Source organism: Syngnathus scovelli, chromosome 1, assembly GCF_024217435.2.
Source record: "Syngnathus scovelli strain Florida chromosome 1, RoL_Ssco_1.2, whole genome shotgun sequence".
Taxonomy (NCBI): domain Eukaryota; kingdom Metazoa; phylum Chordata; class Actinopteri; order Syngnathiformes; family Syngnathidae; genus Syngnathus; species Syngnathus scovelli.
The window spans coordinates 21,059,785-21,087,355 of NC_090847.1; the positions used below are offsets into that span (position 1 = coordinate 21,059,785).

At 40.4% G+C, this 27,571-nt stretch overlaps 3 protein-coding genes across 7 annotated transcripts; all 3 read right to left on the reverse strand.

The window, feature by feature from the left end:
- Positions 1 to 318: 318 nt before the first annotated feature.
- On the reverse strand, positions 319 to 8,395 carry smad5 (SMAD family member 5). Its single transcript, XM_049718664.2, has 7 exons — positions 8,246 to 8,395; positions 5,417 to 6,195; positions 3,818 to 4,108; positions 3,158 to 3,265; positions 2,353 to 2,574; positions 2,018 to 2,274; positions 319 to 1,220 (listed from the first exon to the last, which is right to left on the reverse strand). The coding sequence occupies exons 2-7, from the start codon at positions 5,817 to 5,819 to the stop codon at positions 1,077 to 1,079; spliced, it is 1,425 nt and encodes a 474-aa protein (XP_049574621.1). The 5' UTR covers positions 5,820 to 6,195; positions 8,246 to 8,395; the 3' UTR covers positions 319 to 1,076.
- An 814-nt stretch (positions 8,396 to 9,209) lies between these two features.
- ap1ar (adaptor related protein complex 1 associated regulatory protein) lies at positions 9,210 to 17,245 on the reverse strand. Of its 2 annotated transcripts, XM_049720671.2 has the most exons (10): positions 16,983 to 17,242; positions 15,378 to 15,426; positions 15,272 to 15,298; positions 15,070 to 15,095; positions 14,886 to 14,982; positions 12,578 to 12,676; positions 12,061 to 12,122; positions 11,660 to 11,730; positions 11,423 to 11,545; positions 9,210 to 10,793 (listed from the first exon to the last, which is right to left on the reverse strand). In XM_049720671.2, the coding sequence occupies exons 1-10, from the start codon at positions 17,207 to 17,209 to the stop codon at positions 10,522 to 10,524; spliced, it is 1,053 nt and encodes a 350-aa protein (XP_049576628.1). In that variant the 5' UTR covers positions 17,210 to 17,242; the 3' UTR covers positions 9,210 to 10,521. The 2 variants fall into 2 exon arrangements, with proteins under 2 accessions (XP_049576628.1, XP_049577410.1); XM_049721453.2 differs by lacking the exon at positions 12,578 to 12,676 and having other exon boundaries at positions 16,983 to 17,245.
- Positions 17,246 to 17,785: 540 nt separating this feature from the next.
- On the reverse strand, positions 17,786 to 27,571 carry LOC125983568 (cilia- and flagella-associated protein 100). 4 transcript variants are annotated; one of them, XM_049744957.2, is made up of 16 exons: positions 27,219 to 27,571; positions 21,279 to 21,385; positions 21,138 to 21,209; positions 20,953 to 21,062; positions 20,660 to 20,882; positions 20,523 to 20,587; positions 20,015 to 20,178; positions 19,840 to 19,920; positions 19,582 to 19,757; positions 19,459 to 19,516; positions 19,319 to 19,358; positions 19,095 to 19,249; positions 18,764 to 18,893; positions 18,470 to 18,672; positions 18,258 to 18,351; positions 17,786 to 18,007 (listed from the first exon to the last, which is right to left on the reverse strand). In XM_049744957.2, the coding sequence occupies exons 2-16, from the start codon at positions 21,313 to 21,315 to the stop codon at positions 17,882 to 17,884; spliced, it is 1,734 nt and encodes a 577-aa protein (XP_049600914.1). In that variant the 5' UTR covers positions 21,316 to 21,385; positions 27,219 to 27,571; the 3' UTR covers positions 17,786 to 17,881. The 4 variants fall into 4 exon arrangements, with proteins under 4 accessions (XP_049600914.1, XP_049600906.1, XP_049600891.1 ...); XM_049744949.2 differs by lacking the exon at positions 27,219 to 27,571 and adding an exon at positions 21,913 to 21,981; XM_049744934.2 differs by lacking the exon at positions 27,219 to 27,571 and adding an exon at positions 21,825 to 21,959.

Consider the following 27,571-nt stretch of genomic DNA (forward strand, 5'->3'; position numbering starts at 1 on the left):
GCACGTCAAAGACGTTTTATGAGTATTACGGCACAACTCAACGTGGACCAATAGGAAGTTGCCAGTCTGTCTTTTAAAGTTAACGCATTCCAAATAATTCGTGCATTTTTTTTTAAATCCCAAAATCAAATTTCCATTTGCCCCGTTCATATATCTAAAATAACTGTTTCATGTCTCTATAAAAATAAATTACAAGAATGTAGGGCTTCTTTTGCAAACAGTTTGCCAGATGAGTTGCATATTCTTTCCAGGTTTAATATTAGAAAAATGAATAGATCTAACATGTCACAAGTGTATAAGAAGTAACCAAAGACTTGGTAACCAAATAACCGGTTTATTTAATGAGCTAATGAAGTCATTCAACATAAAGTCTTGTAACCCACGGCAACATTTAATATATGCCTCCACATAATCTTAGTGCACAATATTAAGAGTGAATGTGGACAGTGCAGTCACTCCTAAAATGTCTATTATCAGAATTGATTTTATGCAACTATTTCTACTGCAACACATGTAACATTGACAAGATGTTATCTTATGGCATGATGAACTTGTCCATCTCCCACATCAAAAACTATCAGATTACAAAAGCAGTAGCTCAGTGTTCTTTCTACAATTACATACTAAAAGATTGAAGATTGCAATATCTGAGTCTTAAATTGCGATATCTATTTCTTGACATTGCGTCATTAAAAAAAAAAAAAATCCATAACGTTCTGAATTAATTGTCAATTGCGGCACAATTCAGAACTAAACATACAGAGAAATTTAAAAAAAAAAAAAATACTTGGACCAGATGCAAAAAGATCAAAATTGCATGTATCCAAAATGAAGAATGGGTCAAATGATGCGGGTATGGCAGTCCATGCCAACATTGCTAGTTGGGGATTCTTGTCTTTCTCCAGGTAACATGTCAACAACTGAATCTGGCTGCTGTCATTCCAGTCCAACATCTCTTCCCGAATAAGTGTAAACAGTTCAGTCGTTAAGACCAACTTAAATTAAAAATCACAAGGGGAGGAGTAAGAGTGAGGGGAGGGGAGGAGGGGGAAGAGTCTAATCCAAATGCTCTATTATTAGGACACAGAGGAGATTGGGTTTAGGGGAGAACCCATCTGAGTCAGGACCTTGTCCAGCCACTGCAGCGGCCCATGCAGGTGCACCTCGATCCAGCTGGGTGTACTGGTGACATCCTGTCTGTGGTACTCGGCTCCCCAGCCCTGGACAGATCACAGAAAAACAGACGAATTACAATCATACTATCAAGATATTTATTTACAAGCAGGGGAAATACTTGGTGTGCTTAATCACAATTCGGTAATCTCAGTTTGTGATCTTATTTCGATGGGTTTAGTTGCACTCATCAGCAATGAACTCTGAACCCAAACGAAGTGTAATTGCTGAAGCTACAAATGTTTATCATTTATTAAAAAAAAAAACATTCCACTGATGCAGCTGGGGTCAAAACGATGAGTCTTTTGAAAAACCTGAACTGTGTTCCTATATTATATCATTTATAGTCATTTATAGTCTGTTAAGACTACAATAACAGAAAATGTTGGATTCTTTTTAGAGAAGCGAGACACAATAAGTGTCCGTGAACTCACTAAATATATTTGCTAGGTCGCAAACGTGCTCTTTTGAAAGGGGCCATCCACAACACAACACAGCACACCAACATTGTGGTAACAATAACTGCAATTGGAAATTGTGATATTGTGTGAAAGGTTATCATATCATAGGAAAAGATTGCAGTCAAGGTTTCTAACAAATTTGGGGAATTTAAATAGCGACAGTCCGCCGTCCTCAGTTCCCAAGTACAACTGACAGCTCCAGACCATGACGCTGCCTCCTTACACATCAACCAGAAACCTTTACTTTTTATTAATGTTGCTCAATCCTATGACTGCCATCAAAGCAAATCATTCTTGGGAGGCTTAAAAACTGCAATCTGTAGTTCATGCCACTCAACATTCTATGAAGGTCATTATTACTCATAACGATGTGGCAATCCTACCTTTACAAAGCTCATCCGGATGGTGCACATTTTGGTAAGCTCATAAACTGCCTCAAAGCCGTGGTTGACGGACTGAGCCAGAAGTTGGGCAAACTCCTGGTTGTTGAAGATCTTCAGGCTGCAGCCACTCGGGATCTTGCAGACAGTGGTGGGATGGAAGCCGTGGTGATAGTTGCAGTTACGGCTCTGGACGAAAATGCTGTTGTCGCTGAGGCACTCGGCGTACACCTCGCCGCCAACGTAGTACAGGTGAACACCTGGTGCGAGACACAATTGATTGTTAGTGGTCATCAAAAGTGTTTGCCCCGTCACGTGTCGATCGCCGTTGGTCAAACCTTTGCCAATGTGCCGCCGGACGTTCTCAGTGGTGGAGTTGCGATTGACATTGGACAGCAGCCCGAGGCAGAAGCGGTTCTTGTTGTTTGCCGGATCAGTGAAGCCGTCCACTAGCACGCTGGTTGATGAAGCGTGGTAAGCCTCACCCACGCGGGTGTTGAGTTCATAGTAGACGATAGAGCACCAGTGGCTTGGCTCCTCGTACTCCACAGGCTGCACGTCTGAAACGAAACGGTAGAGTTACACGCACACCGCGGATATCTGCCCACTCTACAGACCTATCTTGCGAAATCCCCCTCGACATTACACAGGGCCTCCATATAGCTATGGCGCTATTAAACGATGACCATTGATCAAAGCTATTTTACTTGACCTTGCAACATAGAGAAGCGGACAAATCAAGAGTTTCAATGCCATTTTAGATAAAAACTGAACGTGCTTAAAAACAACAGCTTCACAATTTTGATACTTCTCTGAGTCCAGATCGATACTCAATATTTTGTTCCCCCTCTGTGTTACTGTCATGGTGGGTGCACTGCTTGTGCTTTTATTTCTTTATGAGCTTTAAACAATGACCTTGTGCACTCCACTTACTAGCTACTGATTTAGCATTACCTTGGTAATCCAGGTGCAGAATTTCTTGTGGTATAATTGTGTTAGGTTTGTATAGATTCTGGTTGACTTAGTATTAAATCCTACCCTGAATCAAATCAATGCAAATCACGTAACTCCTGAATGCACGTCATTAGGGTACTCCCATAGTGCATTCACAAGCCCGGCTGGCCAGGGTGCTGTTCTGCTTACCTCCTCTGGGCATATTCTGTGGCCCTAAACTGCTGCTTGTTTCCATGGACTGGCTCTCCTGGCCCAGCTGCTCATCAGGAGGCATGTATGCTGGAGGTGGGGTGTCAGCTGAGACAAGTGAGGAAGAGCCAAAGAGCGGTCAGTGAGGATGAGCCACTTGCTAACGGTAAATGTTGCGCGCACACACCAGATCTGAACCATCATCACACTATCAGTCCCACACAAAGGTGTCAGATTTCACAAGTCCCGGGACTGCCGAGCAGCCACATGCCAACTATTCCCGACAGAGATGCAATATGAGCCGTTTGAAACTGGGAGACAAACCATCCACTATCCTGAGAAAAATATACCAGTCAATGGGAAAGACTGCAAAATTTGGACACACTGTATATTATGCCCCCCCCCCCCCCCCCCCCCCCCCCCCCCCCCCCGTTTAAGAATTACGAAAATCTTGGTTTGGTTCACAAACTTCAGTCGCTTGTGAACGGTACATATGGGAAGGAAGAGACAAGGATAGATTGCGCTTTCAATTGGGATAAATACTTGGAGGGCAATCAAGACATTTGAAATATAATCCAAGTAGGGATAAAACACCAATAAGTGTTCTCCACAAAACATGTTGGATTGCTCGTGTATAGCATAATACATAAATACACTTACCTGGGAGCTGGAATGGACTGGAAGGCCCCGAGCTGGCAGGAGAGTTGGGATAAGTACCACTGCTGGCAGGGGATGGAGGATACGGAGAGTTGGGCGAGATGGGGAAAGAGCCTCCTCCTCCCCCACCACCAGTTCCGCCACCGCCCCCGCTGTGCGGCTGCTGGAAGGACTCGGGAATGGTGGCGTTCAGGGGCATGTGCAGCTCGTTGTGGGTCAGGTTGCGGAACTGGACGAGCAAGCTGTGCTGTGGGTTGAACTCGCTGTGGCGCGGTACCAAGACAGGGGGGAGCACTGGATGGCAGATTGAACATGGAAGAGTGAGAAAGTTGAGGGTAATGTGACAAGAGACTTCATTTGATGAATTCAAGAAATGAAAACATGAGCGACTTCATTTGATGAATTCAAGAAATCAAACCATGCGAGGAAATTCTTATCCACATCTTATTGGTTTTACAACGACAAAGCCTTAATCTTTATTTGCACACTCATTTATGCTTTATTGTTCAAGTTTTCCTAATTGTTGGTTTAAAAGAATAGGAAGGGAAACATGCCAAATCTTTTGACTTCTCTCTTTGATCACCCTCCAAAATTGCACACCAAGGCAAGTTTTACAATTTTGGATATGCAATACATAGCACTGCTGATTTTGTATCTTTGGGATTCAAAATGAAATTCTGCGATGTAACTGAGTTTTTATGTGGCGATGTCCTTATGACAAGTGCATCTGCTAGCATCTGCTTTATGTTGGGACCCAGTCTCGCCATGGAGGAGAATGGCAGTTTTGTTTCTTTAGGGCTACATTTTTTTTCCAGAGAATCTTGTGTTCATAATTAGCTAGCATAATGTGATTTCCCCCGGCCGTGTAAAAAACAACAAAAAAAAGAATTTTGTAATCTAATTTTCCTTTACAGAGTGGTGTGAACAATCATGGGACTTCCCATCTAAACAAGCAATGTCCCAATTATTATAAGTTTTCCATGTCTGCAGTTCTGAGGGTGAGAATGAGATCAGACACACAGCTATGATGTCATACGTTAACAGCTGTGGGCGCTAATTCGACGAAGATGTGGAAAGATAGACTCTGGAAAATGCTTGTGAAATATGAAATGCGGGTATTGCATTACTGATCTAACCGAGATGCCGTGACTTGTGTCTAGGGCCTGAGGTATTGATTAAAAAACAGAAAAGATGTTCGAGTGTCTAAGATGCTGTGTGTCATTCCAACGGGTGAACAAAGAAGTCCATGCGGCAATTTGTATTATTTCTAAATAAGAACTTCCATACAATGATATATTCCTGATCAATAGCCTGAGCATGATAATGCACTATGCACTTAGTCTGAAATGTTCATACGTTTCCAAACACTTTCTCATGCCACACCCTTGTGGAGTCTCCGAGGCACATCATCTAATAAGAGCTCGTCATATCGATTTTCCGTGCAACAGAGGGAGCGGCCGAGCGGGCCAGATCCCTTCTCGCTCTCTGTGCATTTGCACGTGGAGGGGAATGTGAATGTTTTCAAACATGCTTCACACATGGACACCATATATGAATCTTCAAAGCATTTCTACAATTTCGATGTGATGAAGGTTCGCTTACCGGGACTCTCCACTCGCTTGTAGTGGTACGGGTTGATGCACACCTCTTTCTGTTTGGAGCCAAAGGGATACTCGCACACCTCCAGGGGCTTGAGCTCATGATGGGACTGCAGGTCTGGCCAGCGCCACACCCGACAGTATATGACGTGCGGCAGACCTTTACGGTGCGAAACCTGCAGCCGGCCGTCCAGCGATCTGGGAATGGTAACGCATTTGCTGGGCTGTCCGGGGCAGCTCAGGGCTTTTTCTAGGTCCTCCATTGCCCCTTTCTTCTTCTTCAGCTTTTTCACAAGAGCTTCCACTGCCTTTTCGGCCCACTTCTCCTCCTCATCTCCTTGCTTCCAGCCGAGCAGGCGCTTGACCACTGGACTGGTTAAGGAAAAGAGACTGGACATGGAAGTCATAGTGGAAACGAGGGCAGGTCAACAGGGAGAAAGTCTGCAGGGTTGTTTTCAAGGCCCTCGCTGAGTGCTTCCACAAAGTTATTTGGAGGCTGAGATGGGGGAAGCGAGGAGGCTCTGGCCTTGTCTGACCAAGCACAGGAAGGAGGGGAGGGAGAGGAGTCAGCGAGCAGGACGCAGCTGCTGCTGCTCAGGAAGGGCCCTGCAGCAAGCTGTCCGGAGTCAGGTCACCGCCGCCGATGGAAGGAGGGAAGGGGTGCGGTCAGTCGGAGGGAAGAGCTCGACTGCTGTCCGACAGACGGGCTGAAGCAGCGCTTGGTGCTTTCAGTCAACATCCAGCTCCTTTTCACTTGCCACGCGCTTTTAATCCATCACGCGTCTGGAAAACACACCAGAAAACTTTATTGATAATTTCGAAAGTGGTTTGAGATGACATCATCGTTAGTATTTCTCTACACTCTACGCACACTTTTTGTTTGGTGGTAAATATGTGCCCTGGCACAAATACTGGGAACCGGCACTGCAACAACGCAAGCAATAATGTACAGTACATCTAAAATGCCACTGGGTGACAGTATCGACCTGTAGATGCCTTCCTATTTCCCGTCCAGCATCTTAAAATACTCAGGTATCGTACTTTATTAGAGTTTTATGATATGGGAGCTTACAAAGCTCTGTAGTTGTATAACAATGTTAAAATTAGGTCGGCATGAATTTTAGCGATCGGCAGCTCATGTGTACTATTTGTTTGCTAACTGTTTGTTCGGTAAAGCGATCGAAAAGTGGACCGACGGCTGTCTATACGCTTGACCTTTTGTGAAAGCATAGCATTATGTACCAACTAGCCATGGTAGGCTCATTTAATTAGCGTGTTCAACACATTTTTTTTTCCCCTCAGAACAATACCAATCCAAGAATTCACTCTTAACCAGTGCCAAGACTACGATATCTTAAGATGGGTCCGGAATTGGCATCGATACTTGGTATTGGTACTCACCCACCTGTATTAGTTGCAGTCACTAACCAGTACAGAAAGAGGGAAATTAATCATGCAATTACAACCGTTTCATAGTCCGCCAGCATCACACGTGGGTTTAATTCTATATTCAAGAGACTCTGTATGAGATGTTGATATGTAATGCGGTCCAAGAAACAACAACAAAAAAACAACGTGTAGCCTTCAGCTGCTGTCTGGGGGCTTGTGAAAAGCCATCCTGCTAGAAAAGGATGTAACCACCAAAAGCTGTTTCCTGCCTCAATCCCTCCCTTACAGCACACAGCTGTCCAGCGCTTACTTCCATGGTTCATTGTTCTACATTCACACACACAAATGTTGGAAAAGCGCCAATGGGGGGGGGGGGGGGGGTTATGTAGGCATACACATGACATTACTGGCCCATAAAGTTGATTTTTCCTGACACTCACCCTACTGTTGGAACATTCAGTCAATTGGACTCACGTCAACCCCATCGGTGATTCATAGCTGATTCATACATTGTAGGTGAGCTATGACGCTTTACATGTCGAAATAGGTACATTCTCAAACCTTCTAAAACATCCTGTGTGAGGATCGTTGATGTCTTAAACCCAACTACACGCAGTAATTTGCATCAACTTGACCAACCTTGTAGATAAAGCTCATCATCTGTTAACTGATGAAACTTCTTTGCACTCATGGCTCTTTGTGTCAACACGATCAGAGTACGACTCGTATCTCAATTTCAGAATTTTCTTAGAAAACCTGAGTAGCGTGCTCGTTTCAGCTTCATTAATTTATGCAAGTGTAAGTCAGAGCCTTGCAAAATTCAAGCCTGAAAAATGAATTCATTAGGAAACGATGGCCCGCATGCATTTGTGGCCTCGCTCAATTCTTCCATATTTAAAGATTTGGACAGAGACAATATGGAAGAACGATTTGGTAAGCACCCCCCACCCAGAGGAAGAGCGACTGGATTCAGAGAAACGCAACACGCCTCACGCAAATCCCAAACAGCTGTGATTAGATCGTCCCAAAAGTCAACGCAACGTGAAAAAAAAACTCGTTGGGATTTGCGTTTACACACACAACGATGACATAGTGGCAGAGAGCTATTTGCTAACTTAGCTCTGCTAACATTACAAAACTTGCCAAGAAACTGGTTAAAAACTCTAAATTCCTAATAACACCGTGTCCTTAAGCGATTGCATCGCGGTTTAAAGTGAACGGCAGCAAAGTACAAACGCATAGGAAGCCCCAGGCGAGTGAATCTTTCTTGTCTTCCTAGATTCCGTGAACTTTTTGAACTACACCAGCGGAGTTGAGCTAAGCTAACTGTTAGCCTAGCTAGTCCTCCCAGAGAAAGTGGTGAGCTCGGCGTACCGTGCAACTCCATTTAACTCTCCTTTAACATCATACCCTCAAGGAAGTTAAACCCACTTAGGTGTCATACCTTGACCGAGGTGCGTTTCATCTAGTTTGCAGAGCGCCCATGCGTGACGTCCAACTTTTAAAAGGAAGAATTTTCGGCTGTTCTCCGCCTCCTTATCCGTCTGTCTCGCGTGCCCTCCAGATTCTGAAAGCAAGTTGCTGAAGGAGAGAAGAGGTGGGGTACATATCCCTGCGCTGTGCTGACGAACTAGTCCCTGCATTGACATGACGTCGAAATCAATCAGCAACATATAATAAAAACTCACATAGATTTGATTATTTTAATTATATAAAAGGTGCATATTTTTTTTTCATTTAAAACGCACCAGTTTCCTGAAATCCACATTCTAAAATACATTGTATGAGAATATGCGATGAATTGTGCACTAGTTTAAACCATTCTGTCACGTTTGCGTAGTAAGGTGGAATATTATAAACTTTATAAATCCTAATGGAAAAAAAAAAATCCTGGATAGTTTGGAAGCGTCTCCAAGGTTTCCGCGTTTGAGGTCTGAATTCTTCCGCGGGTCGTGCTGCGGCTCTGGGACGCCTCGTAAGTTGCTGGCTCCACTCTGTCTGGGGCTCTGTGGTTTGTTGTATATTGTTGTCCTTTGTTCCAAGCGCCACTGGCGACCGTGCTGTTAATTGCATTTCAATTAATCAGACCAGTGGCCACTCTTCCTCACGCATGTGGGCCAGCAAAGCGCTTGTCTGGGGCAAGGACACAGCATTTGGAAGTTTGGGTACTCCTGAAATCCTCTACAATCATTTTACAGTTTATGTACATATTGCAGTGGCCATAACCGGCGACATATTAAATAATGGGACGCCTCAGTGGTCTTTATAATATTGCAATTATGCACAAATGAGTTTAATAAACAATGGTGGAATGGTGTTTTTACAGGAGCACGTACATTTTTGTTGTGTCACCCTTCAAAGTGGGTTCATCTGGGGTACTTAAAAGGATGAAGAATCAATCAGGCAACTGTATGTTGGTGTTTTATTTGCAGGTTTACATCCTATGTAAACAAAAAACTTTAATATGTCAATAAAACAAAGCTAGGCATTATGCAGCGAGCCCGTGCATTCTCAGACAGTTCAAAGAGACATTTCTCAGTGTTTGTCATTTTAGGCCCAGTTCGCAAATAACTTCCAGTGACTGTAACTTCAAAATAATTACAAAACATGTTAGTTTCCCTTTAAAAGGGAACAAACAGACATAAAACATGATGAATGTGGAATCTGCATGTCATCATATGTCTCTGCTACATTGTCCGGCAACAGAAGCAAAGAGAACGACTATACTTATAATTGCAAAAAAAACCACTGGTGTCATGCTGCAAAATACATGACTAGAAAACTGAAGGGATGGATGATGGACACATGATATGAAGAGCAGCATTTGATCATCAACACATCTCAGTTTGAGCCATGGTCTTTGGTCCTGTTCAGCCTGAAATATTGCTTTCAGTGTTTACAGTGTACGACAGCCACAGACCAAATTTACAATAAAAACAATCCCAACAAAAACAAAATCTACTTTTTCTGTAAGGAACATGAGATAATTTGTATTTCCTTTCTATTTAAATAGCAATCCTAGCCCAACATGTTCTAAACACAATTTAAAGCTATTCTAGACTAAACATACATGTTACATATTGTGCAGATTGTCAAAAACAGTTTAGTTATCAGCAACTCCTTCCTGTCATGCAATTGGTTACAAGATGGGAGAGTAAACCTGAAAAAGTGTGGGATTTTATGACTTGACATGTTTGTGTTCCTGTGTGTAGCAGCAAAGAGATTCATTTTGCAAAAATGTGATTTTTTTTTTTTTACACATCGTACTTGTACCAAGTGTCTTGTTTACTTTCAATTGTGTGCAGTATTTCCTTTTTCTTTCTTTTTTTCTGGAGTTCTAATCAGCTCTCAGGCATCACTTCAGTATAATGAGCAGCATATTATTTGTTTTGTATTGTTGTAATTGTTTTAAGGGTTTGCTCACATTTAATGTTGAGAACCTTTATGATACCGTCTAAGTAATACATGCTTAGTTGTAACGATCCTAGGAATAGTTTGGCAACAGATTGATTATGTGGGCAGTGTGAACTGGTCATAAGATCTTTCCTTAGACGGTAAATAATTGCAATTGTTTCGCGACGATACAAGAAATGATCAGCAATGAAGGCACTGAAAAAGGAAGTTAGAATTATATTTATTTCATGAGATGGGGCAGGGGGGTGGGGCTGGTGAGCTTGTGTGTATGTGAGAATGTGTTGAAGTCTCATTTTGTGCTGGACACTATCTGTCCTGGCCATCCAACCCAAGACTGTAGTCCGAAGCCTCCTCCGAGGGAGTGTCCATCACAGGATTGACAAAACCCTCAAATTCCGGGTCTGCATTGTCCTCCGGGTGGGTACTCACAAAATCATTCTCCCACTCCAGCGCGTTTGAGTCCTCAGAGGCGGAAGTTGGGCCGCTGTGCGCTTGCTTTCCGCCGGGTCGCAAGGCTGCGCGCAGGATGTCCTCTTCTGTCCGAGATCTCTCCCAGGCTGGAAGCGCTCGGTTGATTCCTGAGAGAAAGATGACTATTTACATTATTTTCACCTCTCTCTGCTATGAGTCACTGTGCCTTTGCCACATGGATGAATGCCTATTCTCTCAGTTTAGATTCTAAAATTTCACAAGTAGTAGAGGTGTCAAAATTAATCGACAACCAATCGATTATCAAATTTATCACCTCGTATTTTAACAATCGTTTAGCGCAATCGTTTTAACTAAAGGTATTTTTGGATTTCCCAATTTCAAAAGATAGATTTCTCTGATTCACAAAAGCAGAATGATTTATTTTTTGTGTTTAATCAAAATAAGACATTTGCAACTGCTTTTACTTTGGAAAAAAATGACATTCAATCCTTTGTGTGATATTGCTTAACTGTTGTTTACTTCTTTTGGATCGCAAAATAATATCAAATTAACTCAAATATTTGTAATACACTTTAGCACAAATAAAATTCTATGACAACTCGAATGCATGGAAGCCACAAGATACAACGTCAGAGTTAGAACAAGACAGGTAACACATTTATGTCCACGTATGTATTTTGCATGACTATCATAACCTTGCAACATGGTTTCAATGTATCATCTGGAAACAAGTCGGCCGAGCTTCCCAAACTAAACAATAGAATTGTACTCTCACCCTCCTCATCCTCCCACTCTAGGTCCAGTGAAGTGGCATCATCATTGGTGGAGCGTGTCTTGGTGGTGAAATCCCAGCTGCACTCTGTGTTAGGCGTCACCACATTTGTGTCGGAGGGAAGTCCTAAAACAGGGGAGATTATAAGCGTGTTTTTTTCTTATGTACGATTAAGGAAATCATAGTTCCTTGTTAGCGTGGATTTAGATTAGATAAGACTGGGAGGTTGAGTTCACTCACGATTGCTTCTGAAAGCCTCAGACTGGGCTTTGACATTCTGCAGGGAGGGGTCGAAACCATCCCCGGTTTGTCTGAAACAGGTCAGGATGACAATTATAAAAACAGTCCCTCACAGCTTTGGAATGAAAACACACAAAAGTGGGGTGCAGACACGAAAGGGTGATAAGTGTATTTTACCGGCTGAATAGGAATTCAACCGAATATTTGACAATCGTGAAGAAAAAAAAAAAAAAACTTTAAAGATATTTAAAGGCAACCTCTGGAAAAATGTTCTGAACTCTTTACATTTATTGTCAAATGGCAAAAATGAAAAAGGACGTCTCTCCAACGAAAAAGGTTTATAAAAACCGCTGACTCGGCTGCAATTTCATCCGGCTGTCCGACGAAGGGACATGACTCACTTTCTCGTCTGAGGATCGCTGCCGCACCCATCTGCTTTCCCCCTCGTCTTCTTGGCCAAGCGCTGCAGAACAAGTCAGATATATTCAAATATCGCAGATAGCATTCTGTCATTCATTCACTCGAGGCACTGTTGCAAGACTACACAAAAAAATGAAGTGTAAACAGAAGAGCAGTGGAATGAGGCATTATTGGTTTTCAGTAGTAGTGATCTTTCATTCACAACTTTACTCCAGTATTTTTTTACATCATAAAATGAGAAGAATTGAGATCTTCTGTACATGAACCAGAAGTTCAATTTTCCCATTTTGTGTCTGTAACGACATATTCTCAGAAATTATGTACTTCCCAAATGTGCAGCACGTACTCAAGGCCACCAGACAAATGAGGACTGGCACAATACAATCCTGACAAATATTCAGAAAGATGGAAAAGTAGCCACAGAGCTTGCATGCCGGTCAGTAAAGAAAAGTGGTCCAGTCAACTGGCAGAAGGGAGGAGCGCCCAATGTCGCCTCACCTCCTTCCCTTTTCGTTCACGTGCCAACCTGGCGGCCTCCCGCTGGGCAGCATTTCTAGCCTCCTCTTCTAGCCTCAAACTCTCCTCTTGTGCCTCTAACTGAGTGACATAACAAAATGAAGCAAAACATAAAGACAACAGAAAATTACCAAACAGAAAGAAAAAACAATGCGGCAAATGATAGGATACCGTATTTTCCGGACTATAAGTCGCTCCGGAGTATAAGTCGCACCAGCCATAAAATGCCCCAAAAAGTGAAAAAAAACATATATAAGTCGCTCCGGAGTATAAGTCGCATTTTGGGGGCAATTTATTCGACAAAATCCCACACCAAAAACAGTCATGAACGAGCAACAACAGGCTAAACGATAGCAACAACAGGCTAAACGATAGGTATGCTAACGTGACAAACACAAACAAAGAGCTGAGAACGGGCCTGACGTAACATATAGAGTGATTAAGGACAACTATTACATGAATAACATGTTTATAAAACCATCAGTGTCACTCCAATTCATTAAATAGCAACAACAGGCTAAACGATAGGTATGCTAACGTGACAAACTCAAAGAAAGAGCTGAGAACGGGCCTGACGTAACATATAGAGTGATTAAGGACAACTATTACATGAATAACATGTTTATAAAACCATCGGTGTCACTCCAATTCATTAAATAGCAACAACAGGCTAAACGATAGGTATGCTAACTTGACAAACACAAACAAAGAGCTGAGAACGGGCCTGACGTAACATATAGAGTGATTAAGGACAACTATTACATGAATAACATGTTTATAAAACCATCGGTGTCACTCCAATTCATTAAATCCATCGATCGATCTTTGTCAACAATGGGTGCGCACGGCTGAGGGCGCTTGCGCTTCAAAATATTCCACAGGCTCATATAACGATAGATAAACTATATTTTAAATAACTATAATACAAGCCAATAATATTATCAAACCATCCGTGCACTTTAATTCCATTAAATCCATCGATCAAATTCCTCGTCCTTTGTCAACATCGCCGAGCGTGCGCCCTGACGTCACCCTCGTCTTTATTCCACAGATCTACTATATAACTATATTGTAGCATTAACAAAGTACAAGGATAGACGTAGGTTTGGTAAACGGCTCTTTATTAAACAAAACAAACTTCCAAGCGTGTGGCGGCGTGGACTTCCAGACAGACCGGGCGTGCGTAATGGCCATGTCCGAGCCCCGCGCACCGTTCGCGGACAACCACTCGGCCGATCGTCGGCCCCCGACTCAGTAGAGACCGGGCGTGCGTAAAAGCCATAATAGTTTTTCAAACCTTCTATGTCACTCCAAATCCTTAATTCCTTCAAACTCTTTGCCCTCCGTGTCACTTAGAAATGATCACCGCTAATGATGCCGGTCGTCCTTGTGTGGGCACGTTTGTATGTAAACAACCGGCGCGCCGCGCTACTGACGTCACTTGAAATAGTAATCCATTGGTACATCACGGTTCTCCAAACTTTCTTTCTGCTGCTCGATTACTGTTTTCAGCTGCATATTTTACAACTTGAAGTTTGTAACCTGCAAAATATGAGTTTCTTTTTGGTGCCATTTTTCTTAAGCCCACCCAGTTGATGAGTCACGGCCAACGGTAAAATTTAGAGCGCCCTCATCCAGTTTCGTCTGAAAATATAATTTTTTTTGGTTGTTTTATCAAAGTCAAAGTCTGCTTTATCGTCGATATATTTTTTTTATATACTAAGACACACAAAGAGATTGAAATTACATTTCCTCTATCCCTCGGTGAGATAGTACACATATGCATACAAGCAACACAAAAAAAACCAAGAAGGCACTAACAATGAATAAATAAGAGTATTGAATAAATGATAAATAAACAAATAATAATAAATAATAATAATAAATATAAGAGGAGCAAAAATGGAGCAAGTGTACATACAGCAGACAGTGGACTTGGATATGGTGCTTTAAAGTGTTAATTGCTTTATTTGATGTTTTCTCTATTTTTTATGTTTTGAATATGTTCAAGATAAAGAAATAAAAGCATGTGAAGTGATCAACTATACTAAAAATAACATGGGAAGTGGTCAACTATACTTGTAAGTGATGTCTTAATGATCAAGTAAAAATTTGTGAAAAAAAACATATATAAGTCGCTCTTGAGTATAAGTCGCCCCCCCATCCAAACTATGAAAAAAACCGCGACTTATAGTCCGGAAATTACGGTAAGCAAAATTAGGTCTCAAACGAGAAACAATAATAAAGGAGGACCCACGGGAAATGAAGAGAATACGAGGAAGAATATTACCTCCGCTTGAAGCTTCTGGTCTATCAGGACCTGCTTTTTGGAGATGTCAGCATATCGATGCTCTCGAAGGTTTGTCAGTTCATCCTCACTGATGGGTCTGAATTAACAGCAAGAAAAAGAAGACAGACAATGCGTCAAGTTTAGATTTTGTGTTTGAAATGTGTAATTTCAACAAATATTCTACCTTGGGCAAGGCTGAGGGCTCTCCTCCTGCCAAAAAAAGACAAACATCATTTCATTGAGAATTCATCACTGCACTGCTGAACTATTTAGGCACATTTCTTGTATTCAAAAGTGAAAGTTTTAATAGTAGTGGGACCTCTGAATTTCAATGTGCTTTACATTGTACAAGCCTGCACAAAACCAAAGAGCACAATTGCACTTACCTCATCACTTTCCACAAGGTTTTCAAACTGCAAAATTAAAACAAATACAACAATTAGATCAAAATGTACAGTAAGGACAAGACGAGCCTCAAAGTGTAAATTGTACCTCGATTGTATAATGCTCCCCGGTGGTACTACTGCGAAAGTATTTGGACCTGTGAAAACACCAAGGTTATTAGCAATTAAAAATGTAATTCAAATGAGCTCAAGTTTGTCTTTGTATCTTTACTGAAGGCGTCGCCGACAACTGTGTCAGGTTCAGCAGATCAAAAAATGACAGAAATGGAGAAGTTACACATTGTTAGAATAATTAGTTTTCTAGAAGCGCTGGCCGGCCTGAACCGGAGGTCTCATACCTTCGCTCAAGGCCAACATATCTGCCAGGCTTTAGGGAGTTCTTATACTCCCTTCCTTGTCTTATCTGTGAGAGGCCCTCACTAGTTATGAACAGAACACCTTTGTTCTTTGTCTAGCTAAAGAGAAGTTCTTTCTCTATTATACCTTGTAGTTTCTATTTATGAATTGTTGTTGACCGGGACAGTTTTTAAGTTATCCCATATTTACTCAATGTTTGGTTGAGTAGACTTCATGCACGTTATCTCACATCTACTTAACGTTTGTTGGAGTGTATGCACGAGAGGTATCTGATGATTTACTCATCATTATTATTGTGTGAAACGTAGCAAGAAAGTCTAGAGCATTGTTTTACAGGGACACGGCATCCAGGTTTGGAGATCGCAGCCGAGAACGAGGCTGCCAACCACCTAAGAACAGACTCTGCATTCCTGGGGTCACGAATCGGCCAAGGCCATGCGGCCTCGCACCACACAACATTGTTAGCTAGTTAATCAGCGTTGCTACAGCCACAATCTCCCCTCCCTTTAGTGTAGCAACGCCTCTTGTAACCAGGGCAACCCAAAATAAAAAGAGGAGATAGCGGAAGAGGAGCTCAGAATTGGTGGAGGACTGTAACCGGGCCTTCTACGTAATTCTCCTCGCGAGCAAAAGGAATACTGGTTGTCTTCTCCTCTTTGTTTCCAGCGTGTGGATTAATGTCTGATGGTGTTTAGACCTGACACACATCACTTCAAGGCAGTGCGAGTTTTGAGCTGGGCTGCGATGAGAATTATTTACTCAAACCCTGTTACCTAAACATTGGGATTCATGACTCCTCAATTTAGCACATTGGATTGGTGTGTTGCGTCATGAGGTGCATTTGCTTTTCTAGTGCCCATCGTTGTTTACTACATTTCAATATGCATTGTCGGTACATGGAGGAGAAATTCCTGGCATCTCGGTGAAGTCAGTCTGCTTGTGACGTCACACAAAGAATACCGTTTGAAAAAACCTTGAGCAAAACGACGGGTAGAATTAACACTTGGCCTCTATTGAGTCATTCAATAACTACACCGATACAAATCCAACACATGCAAGTTATTCCATCGTAGTTATTCAATGTAATCTCAAGAGTAATGGCCACAGGGGTGGGGTTTTGTGCTCTGCTGGTACAGCCACAGCACAGGTTCATACCCCACTGACATGGGGGTCACTTTCAGAATATATGAATTTTAACAATTGAGTCTCAAAAGGCACACAAGAACATCACAAGTCATCCATTTTAAGCTAACCTTATTAGCAGGAAGCAAGTTCCCCATTTTCATGATGCTGTCAAGCTAGTTAGCTCACTTAGCCAAGCACACGTATTACTTACCCGCCCCCTCTTTGGATCCTATTAGCTTCTCTTCTGAAGAGTCCTACGCAAAAGGCCCAACAGTTACCCATGGCATTTTCAAATATTACAAGGATGTCGTTGCTTCGCGTGTACTTGGCACCAAGGCAGGATTTGCATCCCCTATGCGAGACGGCGAGATGAAGCCGCAGCACTTCCTCATCCTTCTTCTTCCTTGGCTTCCTCGGTGACAGCACCGCGAGTATCATTACCGCCCCCTACCGTCTTGTTCGGAGTAAGTGCTTGATTGTCACCTGTCACAATCCATACGCATGGATATGGAATTGTGGAGTTGCAGATCTCATCTGCGCATGCGTGAGTCAAGGCTTCAAACAAACGAGCAGTCATTGAAATTTTGTATGAAAAGAGTGCATAACTTAACTGAACAGTATAGTTTTAAATTCTTGACGACTCATTCACTTTGTGTCACGTTTAACTCCTCGAATTGAGTGTATATAATAACTGACTGTAATTTCTAAACACAAACATCCATATAGTACCTTAAATATCAGTTTTAGCAGTTCTAATAATTTTCAGGATTGTAGACCTGCCCTGCATTACTGACACTGAATAAACTTTCCCACAGATTTGCACTGCAAAAATAAAAACTAGTACAATACTATATTTATTTAATAATCAAAATGTTCATAATTTATTTCGCAATCAATCTAAAAGCTGGCCCAATTACCCATATCAATGTGGACAAACCTGAACACCCTGACTAAAACATAAATTCACACAAACATATACACCCACACACAAAATAATGAGATTTGACACAATAATGCCTTGAATACTCTGCAGCGAGATCAAACTGCATGTATTTTTAATCATGTATATTGCCATTCAAATCAGGCATCGCACGGTTTCATTTTCTGTCTTTAGTCAATATCTAAAGTTGCAAAGAAGTAGTCACTAAAGCCATCATCGGTAGGAGCACTTTCCACTTTTTTGACTTTGACCTTTCGAGCAGTGGGTAAGCATCTGGGCATTAGTTTGCGTCCACTCTGAAAGAGATAAGAATTTCAAATCTGACAGGTTGGAGTCCCAATGCCAATATAATTTAAATCAGAGCAGCCAGAATTTGTGATTCTACTGAAGATATTTTGTCCATATTGTGTTGCCATTCTAACATTCTCAACATTTACTATGTGTAATATTGAATAATTCCACTGGATGCATATGTTAAATATAAAGTACCAGAGAGAGAGAGAGAGAGAGAATGAAAACATTTTGGGAAAACTTGAAATGACTTACCGTTTTCTTGGCAACAGATAGGGATCTCTCCAAGTACCTCTTCATTCTTTCTATCTGTTTCTCTCTTTGCAATCTCATCTTTTCTTCACGTTGCCTCAAAAAATAATTTTTAACGTGTCATGCATTGCAGTCAGTACAATAACAGGTTGACGTAAATTTCTAAGGTAACATCTACCAATGTCAAGGCATGGCTACAGATCACAAAGACATACCTGGTCCTCCTCTCGCTGTCCTTGATCTTTTGCATGGTTTCCAAACTTTCCTTGGGGATGTCTTCGATGGAGTGCAGCAGTGAAGACATCTGCTTCTCGATGCTGGCCAGCTTCTCCAGGGTGCTATGGCTGTTCACCCTGTCATCCACACAGCACCTATACACCTCTGATACTTTCTCGCCGAGCGCCCTCATCATATCATCCTGCGATCGAGATGGCAGATCCATAAAATAAAATATGTTTTCTGTCCTTACATCTGTAAAATGTGGTGAAACCTGCTTTCCATTTCCTCACCTCATCTTGAGTGTTCAGCAAGACGTGGAGCTTCACCTTCATTTTCAACTTTGAAGCTTTTGTTTTCTCTTCCTCAATTCGCTTGTTCATGTCATCTATTTGCTGGGTCAGAAGTTCCTCCTCCTTTTCACTTAAAGGGGACAAAATATAGAAAATTGAGTTTTAAGGGGTCAAGTAAAGTAAGTCAAAGTCGAGTCAAGGGTAAATTAAGTCAAAAATCTTCTTTACACTTATATGATTACGCGGCCACACTCATTTAAACATAGCCAACAAACAGGAGAAATAATAAAACATTTTGTCATCATCATATTTATAAACATGCGCCAATTACGTCCGCTTGCTGATTTCCTCCATGGACTGTTTGAGCTCCTCCAATGTTTCCTCGGCTCTTGTAGAGTTCTTGATCAAGGACAAGTTCTGCTCAGTTAGCTCTGTCATCAGCTCAATAAGTTGCTTAGGATCAGTGAAGTACAACTCTGGGTCATCCTGCATGGATGCAACATTTAATAAGTCAGAAAAGAATACTAAGCTGCAATAGATTTCAACAAAACTGACCTCATACTCTGAAATATCTGGTTCAGACACTTTTGTGGCCCTAAAATGTGAAGACAAATATTTAGGACGGGTGTTTAAAAAAATCGCAAATATTTATTTCATGTAGTAATGGTGTGTAGAATGCTGTGTGTGGTGAACACCTGGCGCGCTCTGCAGATGACTGTCTGGGCCCGGCACCTTCAAGGTTGCTCTCCAGTTCTGTGTGTGCAATAATCCAAAAATCAGAACAGCAAAAAAAGAGTATCTTGTAAAGAACTTCTTACCTGGCTTGAAATCTGCGTCGTCTACGTCCTTGTTCTGTTCATCATCTGTGTTATTTCTAACTTTATTGAGAAGCTTTTCCCTCTGGGCTTCCTGCCACTCCAGAGGAGACAACTTGAAGAGAAGGTCCTTGTATCGTTTGTACTCTTTGAGGATTTCTTCATAATTTGCAACTTCACTAATATGAGAAGACTTGATTTAGATAAGCAATATATTCAGATTACCATAGTCACAGTGAGTTCTTTGCAGAAAAGGGGCACCTTCTTAGCATTGATATTTCAGAAGTCAACTTTTGGATCTCAGCAGTTTTCTCCTGTTTGGATTTCACCTCTTGTTCAAAACTGACAACAGAAACAAAATTAATTAATTAAAATGAATTTTCCTTTTATCCTGCATTTCCAGCTAACCCTATACTTTCCATGAGTAGATTTTTACATTGTTTGGGCCTCCAAAGACTTCTTCTCATTGTCCCTCATGAACACTGCAAAGCTCTGATTGTCCTTCTCAATGGTCTTCTCCAACTCCTTCAGCTCTCTCTCCTTTTTTGCGATGGCCTTGTCCATCTTACAAATCTCCGACTTCTTTGTCATTAGTGATACCTGAGGAAGAGGGGAGGTGGAGAGATGGTGGTTTCTTGGGTTAAAAAAATAGAAACGCTTCTGAAATGTATTGTACGTGTTGAAATAATTGGAAAGTGAAGCCTGACCGTGAACCTCATGTCTTTGCTTCAACAAAGCTTTGTCTAGCTTCAGAGAGTTCCTTTTAACTCCCAATCATACATACCTCCCTTCTTCTCTTATCTTCCTATATACGCCTGCGAGAGGCCCTCACTAGTTATGAGTAGAATGTCTTTCATCTTTTTTTAGTTCTTTTAGTTTTTTTAATTATAGTGAACCTCTTTCATATTCCTCTAGGTTATTAAAATCTGAGTGCAGTTGTTTACCTCCAACACTGCCTTCTGACGCTCCATGGCGATCATGTCATATTTAGATTCTCTCACGATGTTTTCTATGAATAAATAAGACACAATGAATTCAAATGTGAGTTGTGAAGATACGTTTCCGATCGCTTTCCACTTACTTTGTTTCAACAAAGCAATCTTCAGCCCACGTCTTGCGGTTGTTTGTGTTTGGAGTGTTGGCTTACTCTTGGCTTGCTTCATCATTTTTACTTTGTCTTTTTCCTTCTCTTCTTCTTCCTCCTCTTTCAGCTGCTTGAAAAGTGCTTTTCTCTGCTCTGCCATCATTTGAGTAGCATGATTTGTCTTCTTGTGAATTGGGAGGGACAGGAAGTAACGCATCTCCTGAGCAAGGAGAACAAGATATATAGCGACTAATCGAGTAGAAGATTTGCATACACAAACAGATACGCACCATTTGTCGATGATCTTTTTCAACTAAACTTTGTTGAAGAATGCTTTTCCCATCTAGTGAGTTTAATTGACTCTGAGGTGTCTCCCTCTTCATGCTTCTCCTCCTAACATCTACAGACATACAGTGAGGAAAATATGTTTTTTCAATATTTTCTTTTTGTATGTAAGCATGGCACACTGCTTTACCTGGTTTGCTGGATTTGACGTCGCCGTTCTGTTTTGATACAAGACTATCTGAGGAAATTGCCGGACATTCAGCTGTTGATAAAAAAAAAAAAAATGCAGTAACGAGCTTCTGTTCTTTATGCTGTTATATCCAATACTTACTGGAATGTGGCACCATGTCTAATGTGGTTTGATGCATGTAGCCAGTGATATGTTGAACTGACTATTGGTTGGCGGCCAGGCCAGGATGCCTCCAGCTCACCTGAGTTCTGATGAAGACAAGCAGTATAAAAAAAGGATAGTTTGCAAAAGTGTAGAAACTAAATTGCATCAATATTTGGTCACTTGCATATTCTGTAACAAAAAAAAAAAGTTAGCAATCGTGTTATTTTTTCCTATGCAGCTCCTACTAAATTTTTATTCGGAAAAAAATCTATACATAACAGAAAAAATATCATTATTATTATAATTATGAATGTATGAAATGAATGTTTTATAAATGTATTTTAGTTTTACTGATGTATGACAAGGCAAACAATAACTAATCGAGCGACACAATCACTGCCTATCATGCTCAGAAAGTTATCTTAGACGCATTTAGATTACGTTAACTAGTACTTTACGTTAGCATTACATCACACACGCAACGCTCACTCCGTTGAACACGATTGCGCAATATCGCTTCACAATAATTTTAAACCAACCTACTTCACTATGATGATATCCAAGAAATTGATTAAATTTAGCAACAAGACAAAATAACGATAAAATCATGAATAAAGAACAAGCAACGAACGCTTCGAGCCTCTTCTGTGTACTGTTGTCATGGTAACTGGCAGCCGGGATTTATTGCTGAAATACAATCCGCTCGTCTTCACGGGTTAACTACACTGTAGGTAATACTTATAATTTAATTCTGCAGTTATTCTTATCGGACAAAAAAGCATTTGAAATCAAAATCAACTAGATTAATTTTTGTGTGGCAATTAAATAAATTAACCGCTAGATGGCGTTAAGAAGTCATATGAACAGATTCAGCTGGCACAGACGAGAGGAAATACAATTATTTATTTTTATTGTGCAAACAACGCCGACTATTTTTTTTAATAATAATTAATTACATCTGTGAATTGTATTTTAAAAATACGTAATTTTGTTTAGACGAAATAAAAAATATTCCGGATGTGGTCTGGTAGAGTCCTCTGATTAGCAATGTGCATGAGTGGGTATACTTAGAACCGAAGAGCGTCCTGTTACTCCCCCGCATCCACACATGACCCTGCACATCTCAGCTGAATAAAAAAAAAAAAAAAGAAAAAAAAAAAAAAGAAAAGTAGCCCACACACTACACTCCCTTGTAGGAAATCCCAGGTTAAAATAGCGCAAACTCACGGGGGAGTGAGTTGGCCCTCAAAAGGTCACGTTGCGTAAGAAGACAAAAATTGAGACGCTCACATTTGAAGCAAGTCATCTTATATTGAGTTCTTTAAAAAAAAAAAAAATCAAGCATTAGTATTGACATCATTAAGCGGTATAGAAAATGGATGGGTGTAATGAGTAGACACAGCTCATTTTTTTAAATGATCAGTTCTTCCTTCCACTGCCTTTTAATGTACACGAGGTGGTGGTTTCTCTAAAAAACACCGCTTCAAAAGTTTTCCCGATTAACAATTCTATTGGCTGATTTTTTTGGCATAGAAACTAGACCCTAATCACGAGTTTTCTTGATTTTATTTTTTTCTCCCACTTTTAAAATAAGTGTGCTTCTCCCCTTGTTCAGCATTTGAGCATCAAATGTTGACTGGCATTCATTCCATGGCCTGATTGCATTGAGTGCTGTGTGAGGAGGAGGAGGAGGAGGAGGAGGAGGAGGAGGAGGAGGAGGAAGATGATGAAGAAGAAGATGAAGAAGAAGGGGTTGTCGTGCAGTAGACTTAGTTCTTACTTTTTGTTGTTGCAGAGAATATGTTCCAAAATATGTTCCAAACATCACCACCACCATGTTAGCATGTTTTATTTATTTATTTAAGGCCGCATAACTCTGTCAAGCATGCGAATAGTAATTAATCAGCATAATGCTCTGTAAAATGGTATCTGCCAAAGCTTTGAAATGTAATGAGTATGCACAATTGATTATAATTGGTAGCATATACGCATATGCCGTTTAATTGAATTAATTATTGCTCTGTGAATTGAGAATTGGAACACATTCTAAATATAGGGTGCTCACAAGTTAATCCCCAGTAACAATGAATAACAATTTAGTGGGTGCAAATTCAATTGTCAGTTTGACACTAAGCAAAGAAACAAATTGAATCCCATCAACGTTTTTATTGAAGTGTTTGAACAAAAAAGTCTAATCACTTTTATGTAACAACTGCCTATTAAGAGAGGAACAATAATAAGAAGTTTGTAGTTGTTGGCGGCAGCGAATTACAGGATGTAGCTGCAAAAAGAAAATGTTGTGGTAGTGATTCTTTTACAATGAACAGACAATATGAATGATCTGATCTTGTGTGACATCCATGTAATTGATTAAGTACTTTCATATCATCAGTAAAATTTTAATAAAGTGACAGATTGCTCTAAAACCAATTCCCGACAGGGGCAGAAACAAAACAAAAAAAAGATCACGTGAGAATGGGAAGTAGAAGAAATAGAGGTGACTCGTGTTGTGGTGTGGCACATTATCTTTGACATTATTTCTCAACATCATTTTTGAGGATGATCAGCCCCACATTTAAAAGTGGCCGTCAATCACAGTTAAACCACAGATTCCTCATCAGTTCCATATCACAACACACAATGAACGACTCCCTACTGCAAACCCAGAGCACTAAAGTAATGAGACGGAAAGATGGAAAAATACTAACAAGGCCCAAGAAGATAGAGCAGCAAACCAAGTCGTCATGAGTGTACCGAATGCAATAAAGTATACACAATGTATTTGTGTGCAATGACCAGAAACCACTTAAGTCGAGACGTATTTGCACAATGACAATGATTTTGCCTTGATATATCACCTCACTAGATTAGAAATAAAAGAACATTAGCGTTGTTGTTTTGACTGCACAATGATTGATTCATTTTCTCTGGACCCGATAAGACTGCCTCACTATGTTGTGCCATGCATTTGTGTACAATCCACTGAGATGTAAAAGTCTTATCAATCAGCCTCGGTGCTTTCTTTACTCATGTAGTAGTAGTATCGTGCTATATGTTAGCATTTGATCAATTATAAAATAAAATGGATCTGGATCTTACCCAGGTTGCTATCTTGCAATATGGTACCTATAAGGGAAGAAGTAAATTTAGTATCCATCTGCCTTGGTGTTTTTGATATTCAAGGTGCTATCATGCTATTGTATGTTAGCAATCAATCAATTCTAATGTAATTAACCTGTGAGCGTGTTAGCATTTTGTCAATTTGTATTATTTGCACTATTTCTTCAAAAACTGGTTACTGTCGCAATCAAAACTCACAATGATTTTTATTTGAAGTTTTCTATATTATTGACCCAAAAAGTCTTCCCAAAAACCTTTCCACTTATTTCTCCATTTGAAATGTGAACAATGTGCCTTTCAGTCCGTGGACATACTGCTGCATGTTATGAGGGTTCTGTCTGTGCCTGACGGCTTTCATCTGAACAATAATAATCCTCACATAATTGAAATTATTTTTAACAGACAGATGCTTGCTTGTCTCGATGGGAGAAAATGTTGGGCAAGTGAAAGAGAAATGTTTAACTGGAGAAATAAGGATGGAAAATATAAATAGCATTTCAATAGCATTTCATTATTATTATTATTATTATTATTATTATTATTATTATTATTATTATTATTATTATTATTTTACTATTTAGCTTGTTTAGGGTCTCGGGTGAGTTGGAATCTCTCTTTGGGCGAGGTGGGCTGCCATGAATTGGTTACTCGTCCGCGAGATTTATACAGTACTATGTGGATTCATGTTTTTATCAGTATACTTCAAAAATGTTTAATTGAAGAGTTGACTTCCCCACCTCAGCTATGTTAATTGCCATTGAGACTGCAAGAACGAGGGATCCACACATCTTACACTAAACCTCTAATGATGAAGGATAATGAGTTCTTTCACCTTGGCCTACAAATTTCCCTCATTTAAACCCACTAATCAGCCTAAATCCAGATCCATTAACTCTGAAAGCTTCTAGTTGTTTTGAAAACTCTTTGATTTTTGTTTATCAATATAAAAAGATAGTTTGATGCTGACAATGTGCCATTAAATCGGGGGACCTCTGAGGGTACGATCATCTAGGACAATTTACTGTCTTATGATTTCAAAATCCATATTACCATGGCAACCTATTTTCCTTGAAATAATGACATGTTTTGGAGGAAACTTTTTTTTACGTATCAAACAATTTCATCTGTTCAATTGAATACCTTTTTTGATTCACAAGCGTCTTGTGCTCAAAGTACACGATTTGAAAGAGGACTTTGACTGCCTCAAGATGTAAAAATAGATTAGCTTTTAATCAGATGACAATTGCAAGCAAGTCCTTCTTGCTTGAAGTGCTTCACCACTCAAGGGACCAAAAAAAAAAGGCGATTTGGGTTAGATTCTTTTCTGCTGCCGCTTTATTCCACTGAGAGTTGTCTCATTTTCTTTTGCAGCTATATGACAACTGCAAAAGCAGCCCATGCAACCTGGTGGTGCAACAGTGACTTAAGTCACTGAGAAAAATCCCACAATATTGTTTATTCAGCACTCATATGCTTGCATCGAAAATCAAAAATACTGGCGCATACATTTTTACATTCTGGTTCTGTTTGGCTTTAGTTGCCCATTAATAATAATTTGACTTTTTGTTGTCCATGCATTTTTCCATTTTACTTGCCAAACTGATCTTTAGATAAGAGAAATCATATGATGAAGCGATTACTGTATATAATAAGACATTTATTTCATTTTACCTTCACATTTGTGCTTTTGAGGCTTCCTGTAATGTGGAATGTGAAATAGAAACACCACTTGGAAATAAATTTAAGACGGGCAAACAACTAACTGGTTTAGTGGCTAATGCCCCAAGGTCATATTGACATTATTGTCATGACGTATCCAGATAGAGATCATATTAACCATCAGGGGTTGTGCACAAACAGGATCCCGAGAATATCGTGAAAATTTTCCAACACCATCCAACAATTTTAGATTAGCGTTTGACCTGACAATTGACGATTTTCTCACAGATACGGAAGGAAGTGCAGTCACGATTCATTAGCACCTTGAAAACACAAATGTCTTTGGGGAAAACATCTCTGCTCGTGAATAACATAATTGGGACAGCTCAAGAACTCGGGGATGGGAAGAAGCTCACACACAACCTAACAAAGCTGTCACTTGCACACACACGTGCACACAGAGCAAATTAATGAGGCACGGATGTAATAAAGAAAAGATGTTTTGTCTGCAGGAGGGAAATTCTTACCAAAAAAAGTTTCATTTCAAGAGATATTACAGTAATAAAATGACACACTAGTTCAAAAGTGAAGGGATTCCACATAAGAGCCCAGTAACAGTCTGGCCTATATGTCATTGTTGGAAATTTGGCCATTGGTCCTCTCTTGAGAAGTTCCGCTGAGAGATCAACACTATTTTAAGTCTGCCTATTTATACAGCACCGCCTCAATGGAGAGGTGAAACAAAGCGAGAACATCCCAGCAATCAGGCCAGGAAACTGAGAGCGTACATAGATCCAAATTAAATTTTCATGATGAGAAAACGTAAACTGATCCCAACATACATATATATTAAAAAATATATATGTATTAATATATATATTATGTATATTATAGATAACATATATTATTATATATATTATAATTTTTACAGGAATATTACTACAGAAACAATCGTTAGCCTGATTCTCTGAGTTAGATGCATGTTTTTTTTCTTTTTTTTTTATCCCCCCCTGCTTGGTGGACTCCTTTATGGTGAGTTAAAGCCTGCCCTCCAGGCAACTGCTGCTATATTGCTGCAAGCTACTCGGGCCTTGTTTTTTGTTTCTATTCACACATCTGCTAAGGTGAAAATGGCATTCAAAAGGAAACTTTCATCACCATGTTTCTGTCGCAACTGTCATGGCTCAGCAAAAGAGATCAGTGAAGTCTTGAGGCTGCATCTGCTGCTGCTGGAGGGGGTCTACGCTGGCCTGCTGTGGAGAAGAATGAGGAAGTTGAGCACAAGCAAAAGAGCAAAAACCAAGAGTCCTCATAATAAAGCATGAGTGCTTTTTGAGTAATAAATACACGTTAAAAGTGACGTAATTATAATTCATACATTTGATGGTGTGGATTTAACACCGTTTGATGGTGAGGAAATAGTTTCATCCGATGCATGCTTCTTCTTGCCTCTACTGCCGACCATGTTCCCTACGGGTTCTGCTGATAATTGTCACACGAATTAACATCGA

What these genes read in the sequence shown, in the direction of transcription:
- smad5 (XM_049718664.2), bottom strand. Translation starts at nt 5,819, where the DNA reads ATGACTTCCATGTCCAGTCTCTTTTCCTTAACCAGTCCAGTGGTCAAG. An exon ending in CAGTCCATTCCAGCTCCCAG is followed by an intron (nt 3,266 to 3,817) that starts GTAAGTGTATTT and finishes CACTTGTCTCAG; the next exon opens with CTGACACCCCACCTCCAGCA. An exon ending in CCGGCGGCACATTGGCAAAG is followed by an intron (nt 2,275 to 2,352) that starts GTTTGACCAACG and finishes GTCTCGCACCAG; the next exon opens with GTGTTCACCTGTACTACGTT.
- ap1ar (XM_049720671.2), bottom strand. Translation starts at nt 17,209, where the DNA reads ATGATACTCGCGGTGCTGTCACCGAGGAAGCCAAGGAAGAAGAAGGAT. An exon ending in ACCTTGTGGAAAGTGATGAG is followed by an intron (nt 15,096 to 15,271) that starts GTAAGTGCAATT and finishes TTTTTTTGGCAG; the next exon opens with GAGGAGAGCCCTCAGCCTTG. An exon ending in ACCAGAAGCTTCAAGCGGAG is followed by an intron (nt 12,677 to 14,885) that starts GTAATATTCTTC and finishes TATGTCACTCAG; the next exon opens with TTAGAGGCACAAGAGGAGAG.
- LOC125983568 (XM_049744957.2), bottom strand. Translation starts at nt 21,315, where the DNA reads ATGCATCAAACCACATTAGACATGGTGCCACATTCCA. An exon ending in GACAGCGAGAGGAGGACCAG is followed by an intron (nt 18,352 to 18,469) that starts GTATGTCTTTGT and finishes TTATTTTTTGAG; the next exon opens with GCAACGTGAAGAAAAGATGA. An exon ending in TATCTGTTGCCAAGAAAACG is followed by an intron (nt 18,008 to 18,257) that starts GTAAGTCATTTC and finishes TATCTCTTTCAG; the next exon opens with AGTGGACGCAAACTAATGCC.